The 23,392-nt window shown below is 39.4% G+C and overlaps 1 protein-coding gene across 2 annotated transcripts in view; it reads right to left on the reverse strand.

Annotated features, from left to right (window-relative positions):
• Positions 1-23,392, reverse strand: part of LOC116730802 (septin-7-like) — a 33,215-nt gene extending 9,823 nt beyond the window's left edge. For both annotated transcript variants that reach the window (XM_032580293.1, XM_032580292.1), the window contains exons 1-5: positions 23,244-23,392; positions 23,034-23,035; positions 15,820-15,922; positions 7,903-8,009; positions 94-194 (exon numbers count right to left, since the gene is read on the reverse strand). In XM_032580293.1, the coding sequence (XP_032436184.1) occupies positions 94-194; positions 7,903-8,009; positions 15,820-15,922; positions 23,034-23,035; positions 23,244-23,298 (368 nt within the window). In that variant the 5' untranslated portion in view covers positions 23,299-23,392. The remainder of the gene's footprint in view (positions 1-93; positions 195-7,902; positions 8,010-15,819; positions 15,923-23,033; positions 23,036-23,243) is intronic.

The following is a 23,392-nucleotide window of genomic DNA, read 5'->3' on the forward strand; positions in this document are numbered from 1 at the left end:
AACGTTTGTGACTAAAACCAGATAAAATGGGGCAAAGATTAAGCAAAATGAATATTTTTGGAGCCATCAACAGTAACCTATAGATGAGCTCACCAGTTACTGTTGTCTACGGCGTCCCCAAAGCCAGGCGTGTCAACGATGGTCAGCAGAAGGTGGACCCCTCCTTCCTTTATCAGAACCTGGGACTGCTCCACCTGTCATCAATAAGAACAAGTGTAGGGAACGGGGTTTGTGTCAGTTAGAGTCTCATTTAGAAACACTTTACTGAGGAGAACTGGAGATAAAACAAACAGAGCAGTCACAACATGGAAGTTCCCATAAAGCAATGGAAGAATCCACACCATAACAAGTAAGAGCAGCACGGATCATGTTTGTTTGGCGAGGAAGAACCAAGAGAACAAAGATGCCTCTGAAGGCATCAATAAGGTGGGGCCTGGAGGGGTAGAGTGGGCTTTGATCAGCAGACCAGTGTGGGGTCGAGACACAACTCGTGATCAGCAGATCAACTTTGATTCAATCAGCAGATCTGAAGCCGACCTCGGCCTCCCTCATGCTTTCAACAGGAAACCTCTGAGTGAGAGACAAGATGCAGCCAGTCGGGTCAGAATTAGAATTTAATGTTTGTCACTGTACATATGTACAATGAGATTAAAGCCAGCTTCACAACAGTGCAAACAATGTAAGAAATATGCAATATACACATAAATATGGTGGTATTTACAGTGTTAAGTCAATTAGATTTCTATATACACATATACACAACAAATAATTAGCACATGTGAAAGTTCAGACTCAGACAGCTCTTTGAGTCTGTTTCTTTTTGAACAGATCCAGAAGAAAAATTAGATGAGATAGGATGATGAAAATTTGTTTGGGTTCCCAAACAAACTTAAAGTAATTATTTTTCATTACTTCAAAGCTAGAAGTTTATTACTATACCTATTTGGTAAACTCAAATGATGCAACAGCATTTTAAACTTCTGATTGGTTCATTCACAATGCTTGAGTTAACAAGCGGCCCACCTGTAGATGCGTTTTAGAGCTACACCTTAAAGCCACTGCTTATCAGGAAGAGAACAATGCTTCTTCACTCCAATGTGTCCCAGAGATGATGACTTCTGCTGTGAAATTTATACACCACCACCAAAACGAAGTTACACCTTGTACAGGTGCTAACTGAAGTGAAACCAGTCTCATACCAACCTAGCCTGAGAAGCCACTCAGAGAGGAAGGAGCAAAATGAACAGCCACATTACAGTTTTATTAGAAGTGCCGACTAAGTGTCATTACTTACAAAATAATGCAAAGTTGGCACTTTAATGGACTTTCAATGCAGCTTTTAAAGCAACTTTGCATTAAAAGTGTCATTATTTACCGAATGACACTTCATGACAACAGTCATAGACATTCATAAACACTCGTTCATGTTCATGTCAGGTGTTACGTCATGTTTATGACCGTGTCATGTCAGTATTATACACACCCTATCAAATAAAATGTTAACGCTAATTCAAATAAAAAAGCAACAATTCATATTTAAAATTCCCACCAGGAAGGCTGAAAAACAGAAAACAAAAAAATAACTGCATTCATTTAAGAGTATAATTTAAAACAAACCATAAATGATTATGTTTCAAAGTAAAAGACCTATGAAGATGTTAACTGGTTGACCGTCGTGTAAGTGTGTAGGATTGTTGTGGAGACAGCTTGAAACAGACTTCCATCTACTGCGCAATGGGGCTGACTCAATCCCCAGACACGCCCCGTGAAAACAGTGAACTCATGGGAAAAAGCTGGAGACCAGATCCGCCTTCCTGCTCAGGTGCATCAGGGGGAGAAGGACTGTCCCGGTGAGACAGCATGTGTTCTGAAGCAAAACAATCTACCAAGTCATGCTTTACTTCCTTCCTGTGAAAACATGTTCTGCACCTCCTGCACCCACACTAAGCTAGCCTCAGTTCTACTGATGTAATCTGCTGTCACTTTTATAACTGGAGGTTTTGAAAGAGTCCCAGACTGGAAGCTAATATTAGCATCATCATGTGGCTGAATCTAAACGGTTTATTCATAATATTAGACAAAGAAGAAAAGTAAAGAACACTTTACTGATTTAACATTAAATTTCCAAAACTGAACCAAGGCATCTGTTAGAAGTTGCACTTAGTTTAATGAAAACTCCACTAACTCATTCATGTATTCATCAAATACTTCTTTATGTTGCTTTACATCTATTTGGATGATTTGGTCAGTTTCCCAAGACGTTGGGTGAGTAATGCAGTTATGTAGCATGTGGTCCAACCACATGATTATCAGGTCATCAGAGCAGATTTTAAAGTAAAAGCAAAACTATGTTGAAACTCGGTTTCCAATCATACTTCACTGTATTTTCCAAACCAGCCTGGCCAAGCAGCTACCTGGAGCCTCTAGCAGCTGCATTTTTCCAGTTGGGCTCCAAACATTGTTTCTTTCTCTATTCAAGGCAGCTACATTTCTTTATCAGGTTTTTCAGAGCAGAAAGTCTCCAGGGCTCCTAGTCTCACTACAGATCATTCTAAAGAAACCAGAAATTCTCCTATTGTCACTTCCATAAGCAACACTCTTCAATGCACATTCCTAGAATGAGTGTTGAAGACTCAAAGTTTTCAGTTTTCAGTATCAGTAAGATGTTTAAAGATGAAGTCAGAATAAGCACAAAGACTTCTGATTTTTTTTGTTAAAGAAGATTGTTTTCTACCACATCCGGTTCATTGGTTCAGAGAGAGTGAGAGGGCAGATAACAGGAAGGCTGAACAGACTTCAGCAAAGTTGCTCTGTCTTATCCTTTTTATTTTGTCAGAGCAGAGACAAGGGAATCAATTCTCTGGGAAATGCACACAGACTGATGGTTTTCTAGTGCTAGCCATGCTAATGGCTAATATAAGATGCTAGGATAAATGAAGCCCAGATTGCAGTGATTGTTTTCTCAAGGTCAAAAAAGAGATTTTTAATCATGTATCTGTTTTATCATAAAGGCAAATGAAAGTCAGGTAAAATTAGAATCAGCAGGTAGGAGCTATAGAAAAAACAGATCAACCCAACTGGAGCTGAGGCAGAGTGAAAACAAACAAGCAAGGCTGAGCTGAAAAGTGAGAAAAGGAAATGAAAATGTCCTCAGTTGTTCAAAAGCTTCTCTGTGGTCCTGGAGGAGGTGGCAGCAAGATGTGGCTTTCAGAGGGGCCTTCAACACCTGACATCAATACATACAGCTGGCCATGAGCATGTGCTTTTAGGTCATAGCTCTTAGTGTACAGATTCAGTCTGTTACCTACAGTACATGTCAGTACAAATGACTCAGGACATGTCAAAATGTTCAGCTTTTCTTCACAGACAAATCAAACCGTCAAATCAAACAATTTCCCACAATGCCAAGGATCCAGTACAGTCAACTGGTACACACTGACTTAAGAACGGATCCCCATTGACTAACATCACAACAGAATGTACTCTGACCAATGACACTGGAGGAATGCCAAAAACAAAAAATAAATAAATCAATTCACATAAGAATCCTGATCCTCATTACTACAATTAAAAATCAATTTAAAATGTAAAATTGATGTTTAAAAAATAAAACAAACCCAATGGTTGTTGGTTTCCATTTTCTATCCATGCAGGACGTTCTCCATCCACACAGGAAATGAATACTGAACGTTTATCTGTTGTGACGAAGAATTATCATAACCGTGAAGTATGATTAGTGAATAACTAACTAACTACAAAGACTTCATACCTTTAGATTAAAACATAAATCATTATGAATAATTGTTTCGACTCGAAAATTAATTGTGAATCAAATTGTTGCCCTAAAAGTCAAAATGAAATTGCAAGATAGTAAGAGATTCTGCCCCTATATGACACACCTGTACATGCTTGTCCTGAGCTAAATGAACCCAACTCTTCAGTGAACTAGTTCCTGAACTAGAACCCAGGACGTGTTTGTGAGTCAGCGGGACAAGAATGTGCTCATTCCCCAGGCAGCTTGTTGGCTAATCACCAAGTCCCTGCCTCATGCGCTCAAATTAGACAGGAACTACAAAGACACCCACCCAGGTTTTCTCACGTCCAGCTAACACCCCAACAAATTCAACTGGATTAGTATATGACAAACTGCATTCCTTACAGTGTCCTCACATTCTAGCAGTCTTTGCCAATAAAGGAACCACAAATGTGTCCAAATCTTCAGTCTGTGGTTCCTGGAGAGCTGAAGAACAAGAGCTGTCTGTTCTCTGTTGTAATCATCTCAGTGATCTACCAGTAAGCTTCACTTAAAGCCCCCAATTACCCAAGGACTGAAGCAAGGGGTGAATCCTGAAGCATAAAGTCTGTGGGAACACCCCTACACACACACACACGCACACATCCTAAATCTCCTTTAAGAGCTCAGGGGTGTAAACAAATTGGAAGCAGCAGTGGGTTGAGGATAGACAGAGACCCTCAGTATGCTGCCAGGAATTAGCTGAGATTTAGAGTAAAGTAGAAGATCAGAATGAACAGAGAAGGGCGAGGTCCCCCCCTTCTTTACACCAACTGCTTCACTTGTTCTCCTTCAACAGGAAGCTGCAGTTCAAGCTACAGGTGTGGGCTGTTAGTGATCCCTCTCCATCTGCCACCGCAAGCAGAAGCATCGCCTAAAGATTCACTTGAAAACACAGAACTCTGACATTTAGAACCATATACAGAAAACTGAAAGTCTTGCAGCTTTCATAAGCGTTGTTGCTTCCTTTATTTGTCCTAATCAGGACAACTTCAGCGTTTTACTTTTAAATATATACCAGAGGAAGTGGGAGAAATTGAATTAAAATCTCTGAGGGGTTCTTTCTCCCATCGATCAAACAGTAACTGTGAGTGAGAATTTGAACAAACCATGTGTTGGATGTAACAGCAGATACAGCAGTTTTCTGGGTTCATTGTGTTTTCTTCTGAAGCTTTAACCTGTCAAGTTAGACTCACTAATGAAGATTTTTGTCATACTTTGTGTGTGTAGCAAATACAGGAAGAGGATGTTGCTTTCATCACTGTTTTGAAGATGATGTTTAAAGGAAGTCAAGAGAAATATAAAAGTATGATGGATCTTTGTCACTTTGAGAAATGAGGCCAATAAATAGGATTTAATCCAGGCCTCCTGCCAAACTTCTGTTTGGCAGGACTTTCCTGCTGAACAGAAAACTCCTGGAAGTAGAATATACTTCAGTAGAATATACTTGTCATGGCAGGAGCTTGTTTGGTTTGAGGCCCGACACACACACTGACATGGAGCAGTAATTGGCTCAATTACAAAAAATCAGCAGAGAAACATCAACAAAAACCAGCTATTACATCCAGCATTCATTTATCTTGTAGAAGATAACTGCTCTCTAATAACCTGGCAATGTTATATGACTGCTATCAGATAAAGTTATCCATAAAATCCCAAGTCCACAACACATAAAAAATGAAAACAAGTTATTGTTTCAGAATATCTCCTGCATCCACCATGTTCTGAGTGGCCAAACTAGTTCTTCTCTGTGATGTACTAGTATGAGTTCTACAGTGAACACACATTGCTGAACAGTTGTTATTTTTTAGCAGTTTATCTTTAAACTGCCTGAAGTGAGAAAAAGTTGATCTTTCTCTATTAAAACTAAAATAATCACCAACTAAAATCCGATGCAACAGGAAGGGTGAAAGTAAATATTAAACCAGACTAAACATCTGCATAGGATTTCTAACCTTCCAGCTTCTAGGTTTTTCTTACCAGGTCATAAAACCTTCATCATACACAGATTATTTATCTACTGCTGTCATGACATAGTGACAGTTTGACAAATGTAAAAAGAACTATTTTTTAAGAAAAGTTACATACCGTAGCTTTAACAGGATGCACACCTATGCAAGCATTTCACAGCAACAAATGAAACACACTGTGACATCATTTAAAAATCATTAATCAGCCAAGATATCAGGAGGAGAACTGCGTTCCTCCACAAGTACAGCTCATCTGCGGTTCTAATTCTAAGAATCCTAAAGTTGAAATCCTCATACAACCTTCCTGCTGAACTACATTCACAGACTGAAAATAAAACTACTCACACCTCAAGTTCATCTATAAGTTAAATCAAGCTGCAGTGAAGCACAGCACGGCCCTGTGGTGTTTGTGTTGTGTCTCATTCATTGCAGTAGTACCATTATTGAAGCCACTGATTGGCTCTGCTCTGCATAGTCTGCATTTAGCTTGATGGCAGGCAATGGAGCGCATGCTGTCCCTAGAACTGCAGTCAAATGAAAGTTGTTCTATGTTAGCTCTTTACAAGGAAAAATTCTCAACTACACTGAGATACAAATAGGTTTATTTTGGAGATTTGTCTTGGAGTCTAATGACACCAGAATGAAACGCTTTGGCCATAACAACCGTTGTTACATCTGAAGAAAAAAGGGGAAGTTTGCAGCCTGAGAACACTCCAACTGAGAAGTATGGGGGTGGCAGTATCATGTTGTAGGTATGCTTAGCTGCATGAGGGACTGGTGCAGTGTACAAAAAAGCTGGAGTGGGGTTGGAAAAATTATCTCAAGGCATCACCAAGGAAGTTAAAGTGTGGACCCAAATGGGTCATCCAAATGGACACCGTACTCAGCATCACACCAGATCACTTAGTGAGGGGCTTATGCACAGTAAAGTCCATGTTTTAGAATGAACGTTACAAAGTCCTGATCTCTGGATTATAGAAAATGTGTGAGAAGGTGTGAGGGCTGCTAACCTGTTCTGTCAGGGGGAATGGGACAAAATTCCAGCAAACTATTGGGAGAACTTTGTGGAAGGAAACCAGTAAACGTGACCTAAGTCAAACAGTGTGAAGGGAATTCTATCAAAAACCAAGAGTGGTAAAAAAAAAAAAAGGAAAGCATTTAGTAATTCTAACTGATCTGAAAAGGAAATGTTTAATCGCAATTAATATCAAACAGAAAATACCCTTTATTAAAGGTTTACATGAATATTAACTGTATTTTGTGCAAGACTCCGTGGTACTGGATATCAATTTATATTCTTCTCATCTGAATCCGTTTTTAACCAATAATCTGATGGTAAAAAAAAATAAAAATCAAGACCAACAATTAGCTTCTAACTGTTGCAACAAACATCTTATTCATTTTCCAATAAACATGTTGGTTTGCCTATAGATTTATTTCAGAATCCAATCAAGAGACACATGTGACACTTATACTTTGCAGCTCAAACGACAACACATCTGGGTACGTTTAGTTCCAAACTTTAGACTTCAATTATGGCCACAAATGAGATTAAGTGGCTGCGGTCTTGGCCCTGACAATAATTATGCAGAGATTACACAAACCGTCTCCTCGTTCTTTATAGCTGCAGCTATCCTTTAATAATGCAGTCAGTGTTTTTAGAACTTCATGTTCAGAAATAATATTCAGACTTTTGATGGGAAAGCTTCGATGAGAAATCAAAATCAATAACATTTTTTTGCAGAAGAAAGCCTGACTCAATATAATACAGACAGGTTATAACCTGGAATACATGCAAATATTTCCAGTCTGCATCAGCCTCATCTTATTAATTATTATGTTGCCCAGTAGGGCTGCAGGACATTAGAAAATCATAATGAAAATGTTATTGGAAAATATTGCCTCAATCTTGTCTGTTGCAATAGATATGTGCCTTGCTGTTACCATAGCAACCAGGTTGGATACTGATACAGTCTAGTGTCAGAGTAAAGCAAACCTCTTTAATCTTTAGCTTCATATAATAAAACTGCAATGTTTCATTATCATGACAACATAAATCCAGAGAGACAGATAGAATGACAATACTGCAGTGGGTGAGACAGAGACAAGTGGACAGCAGCCCTCCATGAGTGTCTCTACCTGGACAGTTTTTTTGATCCTGTGGGAAGGACCGGGGTATTCTGGGGAGTACAGGTCGGTGAGAAAGAGCGAGTTGATCAGCGTGGACTTCCCCAGGCCAGATTCTCCTGCAAGACAAAGAACAGGGACAGAGTGACTGGTTTGGTTGGGAGGGAACAGAAGAATGCTCTACTGGGTTTCTAATCGCCTTCTTCAGGCCAAACTGACACAATCTGCAGATGTTTATCATCTCCATTTCTGCTGCAGTCTTCTGCAGCCAGACATTCTTCACATGTTTCAGATTCACACAGGAAATGACCCCTCTCTGCCCCCCCACCTCTCCTACTTCTTAAATAAGCAACTGATAACATTAGGCGAGGAAAAGACAGACAGGATGGAAGGGCTGTCTGTGAGCAAATTATTTTCCTGTTCACATTTCAGCAATCTAGTCGGAGAATCTCAGGGAGAGGGAGGAGTCAGTCGCAGAGAGACGATCCCACAATCTGCTAGCTGTCTGAAGTATATTAGGGGACAGAGTATGATCGGATGCATAATATTTTGAAGCAGCTGCGGTGGAGATAAACACAGTGACACATAAAACCCGGAGAGCATGGCGGTGGTAAGCCAACAGCCTCAGCAGGGCGTCCTGGGTGGAGCGCAGGGCGAGCTGCTAAACAAAAGCTCTACTGTGAGCGGAGGAGCAGCCAGAAAGCAGCCTGGCCTGGGAGCCAACAGGCTGCTGCTGACCTTTACAAGTGGTCAGTCTGAGGCCAACAGGGGCCACAGCTGCCAGCAGCTCAGCCCATCAACACCCTATGAACAGTGAAAATAAATGGGAAGAAGACAAAAAAAACAAAAACAAAGGAATCTTTCTTTAACCAGTCCAGAGTTAGAAATACTTTCCAGAAAGGGCAGTCACATTTATCTTCCAGCAGAGTGGCTCAGAAATGACAACTGGCTACTGATCAAACCATCAAAATGACTAAACTATGTCTGACTTTACACATGCTTTACACTGTGGACTGATACAGGACCAAAGAGACACTTTGTGTTGGAGAAAAATGAATTAAATGTCTAAAAATAGTAATGTTTCCAGTACAAATGTGTGTAAATTTTTGTGTTTTTTCAACATTAGCCGAGTAATTGTGGTGTTTCCATTAAAAACGAAATCTGATTAGAATCCCATACAAATAAGCTTGTTCATATGATAAGTTATTAAACCCATGGCAGTGACGGATGTAAACTGTTACTTCAGATATATTCATAATTCATCATGGTGTTAGCGCTCATCATCAATCAGCCAATCAGAGGAGATGTCGGCGTTTTATTCAGGGGTTGGAGCAACAAGCCTCTTATAGTTGGGAGAAGCTACATGTTGGGAAATTGTAGTTGATGATTATACAGAAAAATTATAGATTCAACATGTTTTAATGACACGCAACTTTTTATGAACTGTGATGCTGTGAGAGCTCTGATGGAGCCAGCAGCAGATCGTCCGAAAAAAACAAAAAAAAAAACATCATCCTAATACTACTTCCTGTCATCTTTATTGTTTCTGCCAGTAGTGACATCCAGCGGTTGATCATGTGACTCGTGTGATGTGAAAAAAAAAAGTTTCCATTGCAGTATTGTGAAATACCTATTTTTGATATGGCTGAAAAACCACCTCATCCTATTGTAAAAACTTAGAAAAAAGCTAAGTTTTGCTAAACTGCCATGTTTCAAATAAGTAGTTTTATCTTTGTAATTTCAATTTGCACAGTTCTATGGTTACCATAGCTTTACCCAGCTTTTGAAAATGTTTGGTTCCAACAATCATACAGGTGGAGTTCCCAGGGAGTCTTCATGCAGCAGAGATGAAATAGATGTGAGGAGGTTAGTTTCATTGAGCTCTTATTAGGCCTAACTAAGTTTGCTGAGCAATTAATTGTCCCAAAATTATTGCGATAAACAACAATATTGTTTGAAGACCGTTTTAAACTGATGTAATGGTAATGACATAATGTCATGACAGCACATCCTGCCAAAAATAAATACACGTTATTTTCAAAACAACACTTAACACTGGAACTGTAAACAAAATTAACAAAACAACCAAAAACAAAAATAAAATGGTCTCTCAGTCTCCATTAACAAAAGATGCACTTGAATTAAAACTAAGCACAACATAAAACCAAAGTGGAAATAAAATTTCAACCAACAGAGTATAGATGATGAAGTCTGCATACTATATAAAAAAAGAAAAGAAATCAAAAGTAATTTTATATTTGTACAAGAAAGAAATTTAATATTCTCTGTTGGTGAAAAGGTATAAAATTTAAAATGAAAAAAAGGATCATCTTCCATGATTAGAGGCATAAATCCACAACTGAGATATTCACTGATATTATAAAGTCTGACTTTTGCATCAAAAATGCCAGATGTCCTCCAACACTGAGGTGGTAAATTTATGAAATATTAACTCCTTCTGGTAGGGTCAGTTTAATATGGATATATTTTGTTAAAAAATGATAAACCCTAAATGAAATGATCATCTGAAAACTGCTTTTAGCTTTCTTTGATATTAACATCTGTTTGTTGATCTGAAATATTTAAGAAAGACAAAATAATAAAACAGAAAAACTGCTTAAGAAGCAGATCCATTTTTACAGCCCTCCATGCGACCGGCTGACCCCCATCAGTTTATAACTTGCAGTTTTTATATGAAGAACGTTTTTGAGTTTCTCCCATCACTCTGTGTCCTGCAGGAGGAGGAGCCGTCTCAGAGAGCTGACCGAGGCTCACTTCGCAGCCAGCTTGCCTCCTTTAAAGGAAATTTCCAGCAGCTGTGTAAACCATGTGGGTTTATCCCAAAGCCCTGTTTGCTATTCAGCAGGATGGTGGAGGGAAAGTAGGAAAATCCTGCCTAAGGGAGGGACTGCCTTGATTCATTCCTCTTCTAGGCTTGTAACATGCAGGTGATGTAAAGACGGTATGCTGGTGAATGAAAGGGAAACTTTAGAGTGTTTAACGTGGTAAGCTGTCACCTTTTCCCCACAACTGCATTTACAAATGCCACTTTCCATTTAAAATATGCAAGAAAAACTCTGAAGTTTTTCAGCAAAGGCATCAATTTGTGTTGTTTAAGTGATGCAGTAACAAAACTGTCAACTAGGAACCAAATCCACACAAGGCTCCAGCTGAAGTGGGCAACATCTAGGTCAGACTCTGCCAACATAGAAAATCACTGCCAAGAATTGACTTTGACTAACAAATGGCTCTGTCCCACTTACACTTGTTGGCTCAGCCAAAGGTCCAGCACTGAGAGAGTAAATATGTTGGAACCCTTACAGCTTGGAACAGTGGTTCTATTAGCAGCAGTGCATTTAAGCACACCTACAGGACTTTGTCATTCCCTCCAGGATGTCACAATGTGTTTTTGAGATTGTTGCAGTCTAAAAGTGCAGATTTTGCAGCATCTCTTTGAAAAAGTTGCAGTCAAAGTAGTGATTTTTTAAGCTTTATGTTTGCCATAATATGGTCTTACAGAAAAGTTTAAATTACTGCATATAACCCCCTGCCATCCCCCAAAAAGGATTTTAATATAGTTAATATTTAAAATGCAAGTAACATTTTCAAGTGTCTTCTAGAAAAAGCACCTTAATCTAAATAAAAGCATATCACGAGGAATTGTCGAAGTGTAAAAGGAAAAGAAGTTAAAGTTTTTGCTTTTTTCCAGCAGTAAAATTTGAGATAAAAGTATCACTCATGCTTTCATCTCACAGGTTCAGCTTTCAAGAGAGGCAATGAAATGGGAAGTTCCATTTGAAGGGGCCAAAGGGATTGGTCAAAATTCAGCCAAGTTGCAGTGATTGGTCAGAAAAGAAGGAAGTAAAAAAAACATTACGGTGATTGGTCAGATTTCCTGAAAAGTTGCAAAGACTGGTGAGAACTGCAAGATTCTTTATTTTACTATTGTCTTCTGTTTGTTCAGTGAGGGAATCAATATGATTAAATGCAGTTTCTGTGCAGCTCAGTGACACAAATCACACTTATTTATGTGACTGGTGTCCTGAAGAAACATGTTTCAAATGGGAATGTTTTTCAGGAGTGACTTATGTGCTTGTGAGGCTGTGATTGTTGTGTCATGCACTCACAGCCCTACAATTAGCTAAAAAATATGTAATACATAGCTTTTATCATCACTTTTATTGTTATCACAATATTACTAGAAAATATCATGCTAAAACTTTAAATCCATATTGCCCAGCCCTAATTTAAGGTTATGATCAGAAATCCAGTCTATGTAAAGGGGAATAGACCTGGAAGATGAAACAAAGAAGAAAACTCAGAAACTCTGAATGAGTGCATGTTCAAGATGAAGACTCTACGATAGTGCACTAGCAGCTTCATGGTTCTGTGTTAAACAGCTGCTAATATTATTAAACTCTAAGGTTCCTAGTTTTGCAGCCGCCTGGAGAACATTTCTCAGAAAGAAAACTGAACTTTGTCCCTTTCACAGTAGTATTTTCCCAAAACTGAAAGAACCAAACTCAATTTTTAAATGTATAAAAAAATTTACTTGATACAAGAAGTGGGTTTTTGCTACAATATATGATTTCTGGAATATTTTCCTCAGAATTTCACAACATCTCATAAAGCCTACACCCATCAGGTCCCATCAGAGCTGATGTTCAGGAACATCAGCTCCTTCAATGGCTTTTCTAATAACTCTGCTGTTCATATTACATACTGCTCATAAAATAATAACATGTTTCCTGAGAGAGCAGCAGGGGAAACTCCAGAGCTACATGCACAAACAGAGGAATGAGTTCCACTGAGACCAGATTCTTAACCCTGAGGCAACAAGCTACTGGAACTCCTGGGCCTTTAGCACAGGATGTGACATCGTGTGGCCATTCGGTGCCGTTTCCTGTTCAGGTAGCAGCATACAACAGGAGAGAAAGGAAAGGCCAGACAGGAGGACCTCCTGTTGAATAAGCTGACCAGGCGTTGACTTTCAGGGCATGAATGGAATGACAGGAAGTCTCCTCCCTCTATATAATTTAAATGAGACGGATAATCACATACACAAAACACACACACACACACACACGTCTTTCTATAATCACAAGAACTTTGCATTGACTTTGTATCATTTCTACAACCTAAGCCTGACTCTTACCCTAAACCCCAACCATTACCAGTACACGCCCAACCCTAAGCCTGACCTAAACTCAGTTCAGACCTCAGTCCTAAACCTAACCTCTAATCCAAATAAAGCACTAAATAAAGCAATAAAGCAAATAAGAGTCCCCACAACGTGGAATTTGTTAGGAAAATGGTCGACACAGTGTCTCAAAAACAACACCACACCCACACACATACACCCCCCCACACATGCCCACACACAGAGACAGAAAAGAGTGGGTTCAACAAACATCATTGTTGACAGATGGTGTTGTCTTTTGCAAAGTAAAATTACATTAGCATTTCCACCTGACACATACTAAGCTGTATTCAGACTTGGATCAATGGCACATATGTTACTTTTAATAATAAAAAATTCTGTTGGGTCAGTCCTCCAAATCACTGATTTCAGGTGTTCCAGTCCAGGTGAAGAAAATCCAGCATCTAGACCTACAGCCTGCTTCCACTATCATCTGTGAAAGAATGAGTCCATGGTACCATGAGATCAGTAAAGTGCGGTCAGGGGAGGCAGGTGAGGCAGACTTAGATCTAAGATAGAATATATCTTAGAATATAAGATCATTTATATTGCTATAATCACCCGGTGGTTTGTACTATAAAATATTTATTTTTCATTTAGCTTAACCAATTTTGATAATTTTTTCTTCAAATTTGCTGAATTTTTGCAATTTCCCATTCAAATGCTCAGAGGCGCAGCTGATGAGGCAGCAGCGAGTTGAGCCGAGCCTTGGATTGTGTAACCTCTCGCTAACTGTGCTGGCTGCCATTTGATGAGAGCATGTTCCTCCTGTCTGTACGTCGCCAATAAAATGGTTAAAGAACATTTAATATATGACCTGATTTTCCATAATTTAGCTTATGTATATAATGTACAGTGTTTTCTGTCACCAACTGTGTGTGTAACGTGTTTCGTGTGCTGAGCAGCGATCAGAAACGACAGAGAACAGATTCGAGGTGAGGCAGGCAGTTCTCCTGCCTCATGGCAGGGGGCGCTCATGATCCCAGACATTGGTCTTATGACTCCACGGCTGCAGAGTAAGAGTCAGATATTTTTATGCAGAATGAGCGGCGCATTGACTTCATTTATAAGTAAAGGTAAGACGGCAACAAAATTTCTTTTGTTTAGTTTATTAATGAAATACACATTTTGTGGGCTACAGTTTGCATGTGTAAAGAATGCAGAAAAGCAACAACCCACAAACTGCTGTGTTCGATTAGCCAATAATAGCAGCGGTAGCTATAATCTACCACAGTGATCACTTATTAATAATCACCCCCCCCCCCCAAAAAAAAACAAACAAAAAAACACATTAAGCCTAAAACCATAATACTGAAACGGACTGAATGTTCTGTTCTTTGTGTGGGAAATACTTGAGTGTTTTTTGGTGTTGAATTCTGAAACATAAAGTGGCGTTGTTGTCAGTTGCTATGGCAACGAGTCTGCTTGTGGCTTGGCAGACACAGAGAGCGAGAAAGAAGTGGTTTTGAATTGTAGTACTTTGTAGAGCGTAGTACGAAATTAATAACACCTACATTTCCAAGTTTCATTGAGTTAACGGGATTATTCTACGGCGGCAGTGCATGTAAAATAGTTTTTCTACCCTCCAGCGCTGTGCGCATGAGCGAAATTTCCGTATGTAGACAATAACATGCAGGGGGTCTATCTTTGTAAACCTGATTCTGATTAAGTCAGTGCCTCACCAGCTACGAACCTCACCGCATGTCACTGCATGAGATGCGTACAATAAGTCCAGTATTAAGCCTTCCTCACTACCAAATACTCCACAGTCAGCTGTTAGCTACACTATAACAAAGTAGAGGTGAGTGGAAGCAACAGGCACTCAGCCATCAGCTGGTCGGCCATGTAAAACCAGAGAGTGGTCAGTACACAGGTCAGCTGCTACTGTCCTCCAACCTCCATGCAGTCTTCAGATTAGCTCAAGAATAATTAATAGAGACCTTTTTGGAATGACTTTCTATGACCAAGCTGCTGCAAAGTTGATGACGCGAGTTTTTATTTTGAAAAGTAAGTAAGGCCTGTCATGATAAACTTTGCTGGATGCTAAATTGTTCCAGAAGTTATTGAGATAAATGATAATCTTGTTGTTTGTAGACCATTTTTAAGAAACATAACGGTAATGGCAAAATAATAATGCAAGAACACATTCTAAAAGATCAGTAAACTTTAAATTCTAATGATCATTTAACACTGGAAGACATTTTAAATGTCCAAAATAAACAAACAAAAAAACAGATAAAATGATTTTTGAAGTTTTTGTAAACAAAACTGTCCATCAAAAAAGGGCTAGTTGAGACCAAAGCACCAAACTGAAGACTTTTATCATCCAATTTTTGGTAGAAAGAGAGAAAAAAGAGGAACAACAAATCGGAAATTATTCAGAATGCAAACAATTAATTGATTTATTGATTATTGTGACAGGCCAAAGGGGCGTGGCTTATGTTCACCAAATGAGCACCATGTGTTATTGTCCATTTATCATTATCGAGGCGAACTGCTCAATATATCATGATATTGTCATAGGTCATATGGCCCAGCCCTAGTCTGTGGGGAACAACAGCTGCAAAGGTTATTACTTGAGCCACAGGCTGACCTTCTGTTTGCAGCTGTTAGTGTTGCATAATCATATAGAATGATATGGCACAATAAACCCAAACCCTTCTGTGACATTATTTTGTTTGGTTGAAACATGTAGACAACCAAACACAGATGAATACAGATGTACTTACCCACAACCATCAGAGTGAACTCAAAGCCTCTCTTCACTGACTTCCTGTAAACTTGGTTGGGGAGATTAGCAAAACCCACGTAGCCCTCCAGGTTCTTCTGTTGCTGTAGATTGAATTTACACACATACATTTCAATTTTTCTCCAAAGCCAAAAACTACAGTTGACAAAATGACCAGACATTCAAAAATCTCAAGGAGCGTTTCATACAGATGACACTTAATTTTGTACAGTTGTTAAATAATAAGTAAAGACCTGGTCTTAGACCAACACAAAGCTGAAGATAATGGCAAACTAGAAAAAAAATGATGGTGTTTAATAAATTTGTCACAAACAGAAATGTGAAAAGTATGGTGTGAGTTTGTATTTAGGCCTTCTGCACATATATTACATGAACAACTTTTGCAAAAATGACATCTACAAAGGTTTGGGGTTATTTTTCTGCTAGCTTAGCACATCAGGAGACCAAAACCTTTGCTCATTTTTCTTAGCAAATGAGAAAAATGAGCAGGTTGCTCTATCTTAGATTGAGCAACCTAAGATAGCTCAATCTTAGGTTGGATGTCTGTAAGAATCAAGGTCTTTTCCATTGACTCCCAGTTAGATTTAGGTTTGAACTTTGACTGGGCCATTCTAACACAGGATGGACCTGAACCATGCCAGTGTTTCTGTGGCTGGTGGTCCTGTTGGAAGGTGAACCTCTGACCCAGTCTCTAAGCAGTTCTCTTCAATGATTATCCTGTATTTAGCTCCTTCCTGTCAACACTGTCCAGCTTTCTTGTCCCTTCCCCAAGCATGATGCTTGGTTATTTGGTGATGTTTTCAGGGTGTTAAACAGTGTTGGGTTTCCTCCTCATGGAGCTGCATGTTGGCCAAAAAGTTCCATTTTAGTTTCATTTGACCAGGATGTTTTTCCACATGTTTGCGGACATGTGATGGACAGATGACCAGCATCACATCTAGGCCTGTCACGATAGCAAATTTTGCTCAACGATTAATTGTCTCAAAAATTATTGCGATAAACGATAATATTGTTTGAAGACCATTTTACACTGATTTAATGGAAATTACGTAATAATGCGTGTGATTTCCTGCCAAAGATAGATACACTTTATTTTCAAAAGAACACTAAACACTGGAACTGATAAACAAAATAAACAAAACAACCAAAAACAAAAAAAATGGATTCTCAGTCTCCATTAACCAAAAACTCACTTGAAAAAAAAAAACTAAATAACATAAAGCCAAAGTGGAAATAAATACTGCATTCAACCAAAAGAGTGCAGATTATGAAGTCTGTATACTATGTTGCCCTTCAGTAATAATTAGATTTAAATAGAGAAGATGGGCACATCGACTACCTGATGCAATAGTTCACACTACAGGTTTTTTGCTCCTATTTTTCCCCTTACGACAATCTTAGAACGTTGGTCTTTCTAAGATTGTGTGGTGGGTTACGGTAGATCGTCGTTGCCGCTCCGATCTAAATCAGGGGTTTTCCTCGACTGAGAGCGTTAACGCAGCCTGTTGAATCAATCAGAAAGCCCGGATTCTCCTCCACGCTTTCTGAGGGGAAATTACGGAGGGGAATCCCAAACAGCTGATACGGCGCAACCCGAAGTCCAACATGCAAAGAATATAGAAATGACAAGGGGAGGAGTTGGAGCAAAATTGCTACCGCAGTTGATAAACCCGGTAACTTTTCAGCTGTTCTTTGTTAACGTGACGTAAATATGTTCTAATGATTTTCATTCAGTCAGGACTTTACACTGACACTAGCTACATGCATTGCAGGTAGATTGTAGTAAAGCATTGATTAATGCCTGGTTTTAAAATTAGTTCACTGGACTTGTAGCCATTATTTTGTGCCCATTGTTGGACACCATACGGCAGGAACGAACCCGATCGAACCGTTATACCTAGGATTTCTGTCGGCTAATGTGTGGTCTGTCAGGTTTTGAAAATGGGCCGGTCATGTGGGCTTTACACTAAGTAAAACGAGGAAGGGGGGAGTCTATGGAGAGCACTGGAGTTGAGCCTTTTTTCATTCGGTGTCATCAACAGAAAGAGAAAAGGGCCGGAAGAGACGATAATGCCGATAATTAAAATGATGTCGATAGTTTTAATTTATCGTACGATTAATTGATTTACCGTTTATCGCGACAGGCCTAATCACATCACATTGTCCACTTCCCTCATTAATGCTCTCCTTGTCCAGCCTGTCAGTATAGGTGGACGTCATTATCTTTGCAGATATGCAGGTGGTCCATCCTCCCTCCATGGATGGTTGACTGATCAGACATGTTCTGAGCCTGGAATGTTGTTTAACACCCAACGCTGCTTTAAACTTCTCTATATGTGTGCAGGGTACTTGGTCTCTATGGTTCCGTTTGTCCTCTGATGTTCTCTAACAAACATCTGAGGTCAGAAACAGAACAGATGAGTTTGTACTGTAATTAAATTGTATCCAGTTAGACTATTTACTTATTGGGAGTCAATTGCACTGGACTTTTAATAATGAGTAAAATTGGATAAATACAAATACATGCCACACTTTTCAATGTTTCTTTACCAAAAGACAACAACAACAAAACACTAAAACCATGTATTCTTTTCTATCCATCATAACATTTGAAAACTTTTACAAAGTAGTTTTGGGGCAGGTGATCTTTGATCTCACTGAAACAAGAGTGATGTACTTACAGCTGGTTGGATGGATGGATGGAGAGCAAGGCAGCAATGAAGGTGGCAGATCCAGGACACATAAAAACAAGAATAAAGGAAAGAATTAGGGCAACAAATCGTCTTTTATCCTTAATCTCTATGAGCACTTATGAATATTTCTACAGGATTTGAAGTATGTAGCAAAAAATTTTTTTATTCCTTTCCTTTTTTTTTTTTTACATACTAGTTAAACTGACACAATGTTATGACAGTATGAGACAGATAAAGCTCCTCCACTTCCTCCCTGTGGTCCTACTGAGCATTCCTTTGACTTGTTAGAGCAGAGACTGGTGAGCAAGATACTATGGAATATTCTAGATTAGTTTCTAAATGCAACAAAACTTCATATTGTATATATAAATATGGCACTGCATTTAGAACTATTATATGAATGTAGCTCTAAGATAAAACATAAAATGTCTTGTTCTGGTATCACAGCTATAAAAAAAGGATGACACACATTCACACTGAATTAAATGAAGTACTTTGGTTTCTGGTAATTTTGCATGACTGAAAGACTTTTAACTGGTTTCTAAATTGAAACTCAACCACTTTTAGAACAGCCGTTCTACCTGACAGCTTCAAAGTGCTAACTGTGGCCCTCTCCACACTGCTTCCTGTTCGTTGCTCATAGTTTAAACTGAAACTGCATGCAAATACCGCAGAGAGAAGCATATTTCTACAAAAAATAAGAATGAAGACACAGTATGTTCTCTTACAACTAACATGACTGAAAAGTTCCGTTTACATTCACAAAGTGTTTGATGAGAAGCCTCCACATCTGCAGCGCAGCAAGCTGCTGTCTGTAACCATTGGTAAATGAGTGAGCTTGGTAAATGAGTGAGCTTGGTGAATGAGTGAGTTTGGTGAATGTCATCCCAGACAGAGAAGTGTTTTGAGCTGACTGTGTTTGTTTCAGCAGCGCTGCACAGCATCAGCAGCTCCCACTACCATGTTAACCAGAGGAACACATGGTGCTTACAGGAGGGACATGCTCCTGAGCTAAGATTTTACCACAAAAATTAAATCAGCGCAGGAAGGCGTTGAGGCCGTAAAGCAAGGTGCACTCTGCTGAAGAAGTGGAAACTATGTGGGAAGGCAGTCCCGGAAGCCTGAGTCTGAGTCTGCCTGGGTTCAGGTCCAGAGAGCAGTGAGCTGCAGCAGAGAGGAGAGAGATTCTCTCACACACGCCAACCAGCTTCCCACGACCCTGACACAGCTCCAGCATTCCACACATCCTCCTGCTCTGGAGGTTCATCCAAACCTCTCAGCCCATCCAACACACTCTGCTCCAAAGAACCACCCAGAATTCCTCAACTGGATTTTCATCCTAACATGGGAATAAAAACAGGAGATTCTCCAGGAAATTTATTTGATGAATTTCCTACAGCAGACTTCGGATATCCTGAGCCTGTCCTGGGGCAGGAAATATCCCCAAAGATAGGGCTGGACAATAAATCAATAAAAATATATATCGCAATACATAGAACATTTAATATACAGGATATTGACTGAACTCTGATCCAGAAATGCACAGCATTCTGGGGGATGCAGGCAAAAACAGACTTTAGCTGGTCAACCTCTCACTGCCAACTAAGAAAGTGGCATCAACTAACTTATGCACTCTTTGGTTACCTAGCAACAACTTGTTGAGTAACTTGCAAAGCAGCAGTTTCAGGTTTTACCTCAGAAGTGCTTCAAAATATATTTTAAAAAATGGTGTTGAGGGAAAACTGTGGATAAAACAGGAAAGGTCTATTAGCTCAATATTGCATTGAATAATGTAACAGCATTCTATGCCTAGTAAAATATTTATTTTCTTATTACATGTGGAATTAAATTATTTGTTTATTTGCATTTTTACATATTTCTAATGTTGTATGAAATAAGACAGTTAAATGGAAAAGCCAAATTTTTATCCAAGTTAATCAATTAACCATCAAACTATCCAATAGAATCAACTATTACTAAAATAATTGTAAGTCAAAGCTATAAAGAAATCCAAACATGACCAGAAATAAGGAGAACATGATCCACACCCCAGCCGGTGTTTGGAGCTATAATTAGGTAAAGTGTTGTGCCTTGCAGAGATCCACAGACCTGTAAAACATGTCACTCGTGTTTGCATACCAAAACCATTTCTCTCATTATTCTGGCATGATTCATCAAAAGGCTCCAACACTCCCAGTGTTGTTGTGTCTCAACTGCTGGGTGTTGCAGAATGAACCAGGATGAGCATCGCGTTGCTGCTGTCAGCCACAGATCATCATGCTGGGCTGGATGAGTCTGATCAAACATGTGACCATCAGGACCCTTTTCCACAGGAGCTAACATTGCTATGGCAAAACTGGAGCTAAACACTGGACTGAATTCCAATTTAACAAGATTAAAAATATAACAACTGTAAACAACTCTCTGATCTGCTAAGCCTGCTTTAGATCTGCTGGGTGGAGGAAATCTAATGTAGATGTGAACCATCCTGTTACTGCATGTAGAGACAGAAGAAATTATCTCTGATGCACAGAGACATGACTACACTCCAACAATCAGAGCAGGGACCCAACCCAGCTCAGCGGACCCGACTCAGCCACCACCTCCTCTTGGCATTAGCCTGCCGTGTCACCTGATACTCCATGTGTAGCTGGCAGGCGGCCTGACCTATCCATCTGCATTGTCAGTCTCTCTATACAGTAGACACACACACAGACACACACAGCATGCTGCTTGGATCCAGCTCTGTTTTCCATGATATAACTGGGTATTTATTCTCCTCCATGCTGTGTCTCAGAACTGCTCTTTCTCTTTTCTCCTAACAGCATTTTAACTGAATCATTTAATGAATCAGTGTCATTGTCTTTAAACAAAAACAGAAACTTTTGTTCCTGTCAATTGAGTAATGCACCTGACATCACAGAGACTTGCCCCAGTGCAGCAGACTGACCTGTCTCTCCACATGGTTTCACACCACACACTGACAAATTCTACATTTCACTATCTATAACCAGCAGGGCGGCTGCACTTGTTAAATGAATGTCTGGTGCTTCTCTAGTACCATACGTCTGCAAACAAAAGATGTCATGGTTTCTTTGAATTGTCTTGCTTCATGGTGGCGAGCGCTATCAGGAGTTAGCATGTTTAGCAATGTGTAGGTGCTTCACAAAGAAGACATGGACGGCAATAGGTAGATGGATATTATGCAGAACAGGAAGGAAGCCATCTGATGGGCGATGCTTAGTCAACACGGCCACTTACAAGCAACCATGTTAATACCACAGCAGTAAAAATATAAGAGACAAAAGACAAATAATTATAATCAAATGCTTTTTTTTTTTTTGCTCAAAGCAAAACCGGCATTCTTGAGGGACTCCTGAACACCACAGCGTAAGTGTTCCTAGTCACTGAATTTGAACTAAATGGAAACCAAATGCAATCCATCCAATAGACACTGTCCATCAGATGGGTAAACTACACCTGCTCTACCAGGTATGAAGTTTTCTCAACACCTAAATTTCAGAATTGTGTTCATCTGGTTAGGAACATGAAACAATTTCCATCCAACTGTCATGCAAATTTTGAGCCAAGTTATAAAATTTCACAAAAACAAAACAAAAAAAATTAAAAATACAAATTAGTCATGTTTCCTGCAGTGATTCAATCAGGCTACACAAAGCGTAACTACATTAGATGACGCTACGCATGGCTGTAATAAACAAGTAAATGTTTGCAAAGTCAGAACTTATTCACCATAGAAGTCTGATCCAGGTAAAACTGAATATATAAGAAAGGAATGCAGGTCATGAACAGGCCTACTTAAAGTCCTAACTTTAACCTAATTGAGATGTTGACCTTAGCAGGCATATCATACTTGAGAACCCTTCAATGCTGCTGAATTAAAACAATTCTGCAAAAAAGAATAGTTTTAGACCAAAATTACCCCACAGTTATACAAAAAAACTGTTTCCAATTCAAAAACACTTGATAGAAAGATCGACTTGTACAAGCTTTTACACTTTCACAACAGAGCAAGCAAGAACAAACCACTTGAAATCTGAAATTTCTAAATACTTAAGTTACCTTCACCTGCTAATAAAAAAAAAGTTTGATGATCTCAAACAAAACAAAAAGAAAAACCGTAAATGGGCAATAGTATGGTATTCAAGTGTTTCATGGGTGGGCTTAGCCCCCAGTGTTTAAGGATCCTAGAACAGCCTCTGGATCAAAGCATTAGACACAGATACCGCTGAGAACAACGCCGCTTCCGCACGTTGCTAAACGTTGTCTGTGGATCCTGACAGCTCTTCTCAATTATTAGGTCCGGTTTGACTTTATTTCCAACGAATGGGCCTTGTTCTGAAGTATTACTCAGAAGGAAAACAATACTTCTGAATGGACGGTTCGTGTGAATTCCGATTATTTAAGGTCTAAAAAGAAGTGACGGAGCTGTTTCATGAAGACAGAGCGGCAGGAAACTGCTTCTGACATGTTGCCAAACAGCTATACATGCCAATCATTTATACATGTCTCACTAACATGTCTGTTCAACAGCATTAAGCTGAAGTAACGACAACTAACATGTATTCTCCAGCATTTTGTTCAACGAAGTTAGGAAACAGTTCGCTAAAGAGACAGGCACTACCAAAAAGTCAGTCCTAAACAAAGCTCTAGGGCAAAAAAACAGCTTCCCAAAGCTGAGAAAACTCACCCATTATGTCGCCGTTCCCCTCCACTTCACCAACCAGGACTTCTGAGCTTGACATTCCCTCTGAAAGAAAAAAACACTCCCAATAACTCACTGAACCAGTATGAGTGGCACGCTTGCACTACGCCAATCGCTGTACGTAAAGGACGTGA

The sequence above is a fragment of the Xiphophorus hellerii genome, chromosome 13 (assembly GCF_003331165.1).
Source record: "Xiphophorus hellerii strain 12219 chromosome 13, Xiphophorus_hellerii-4.1, whole genome shotgun sequence".
Classification (NCBI taxonomy): domain Eukaryota; kingdom Metazoa; phylum Chordata; class Actinopteri; order Cyprinodontiformes; family Poeciliidae; genus Xiphophorus; species Xiphophorus hellerii.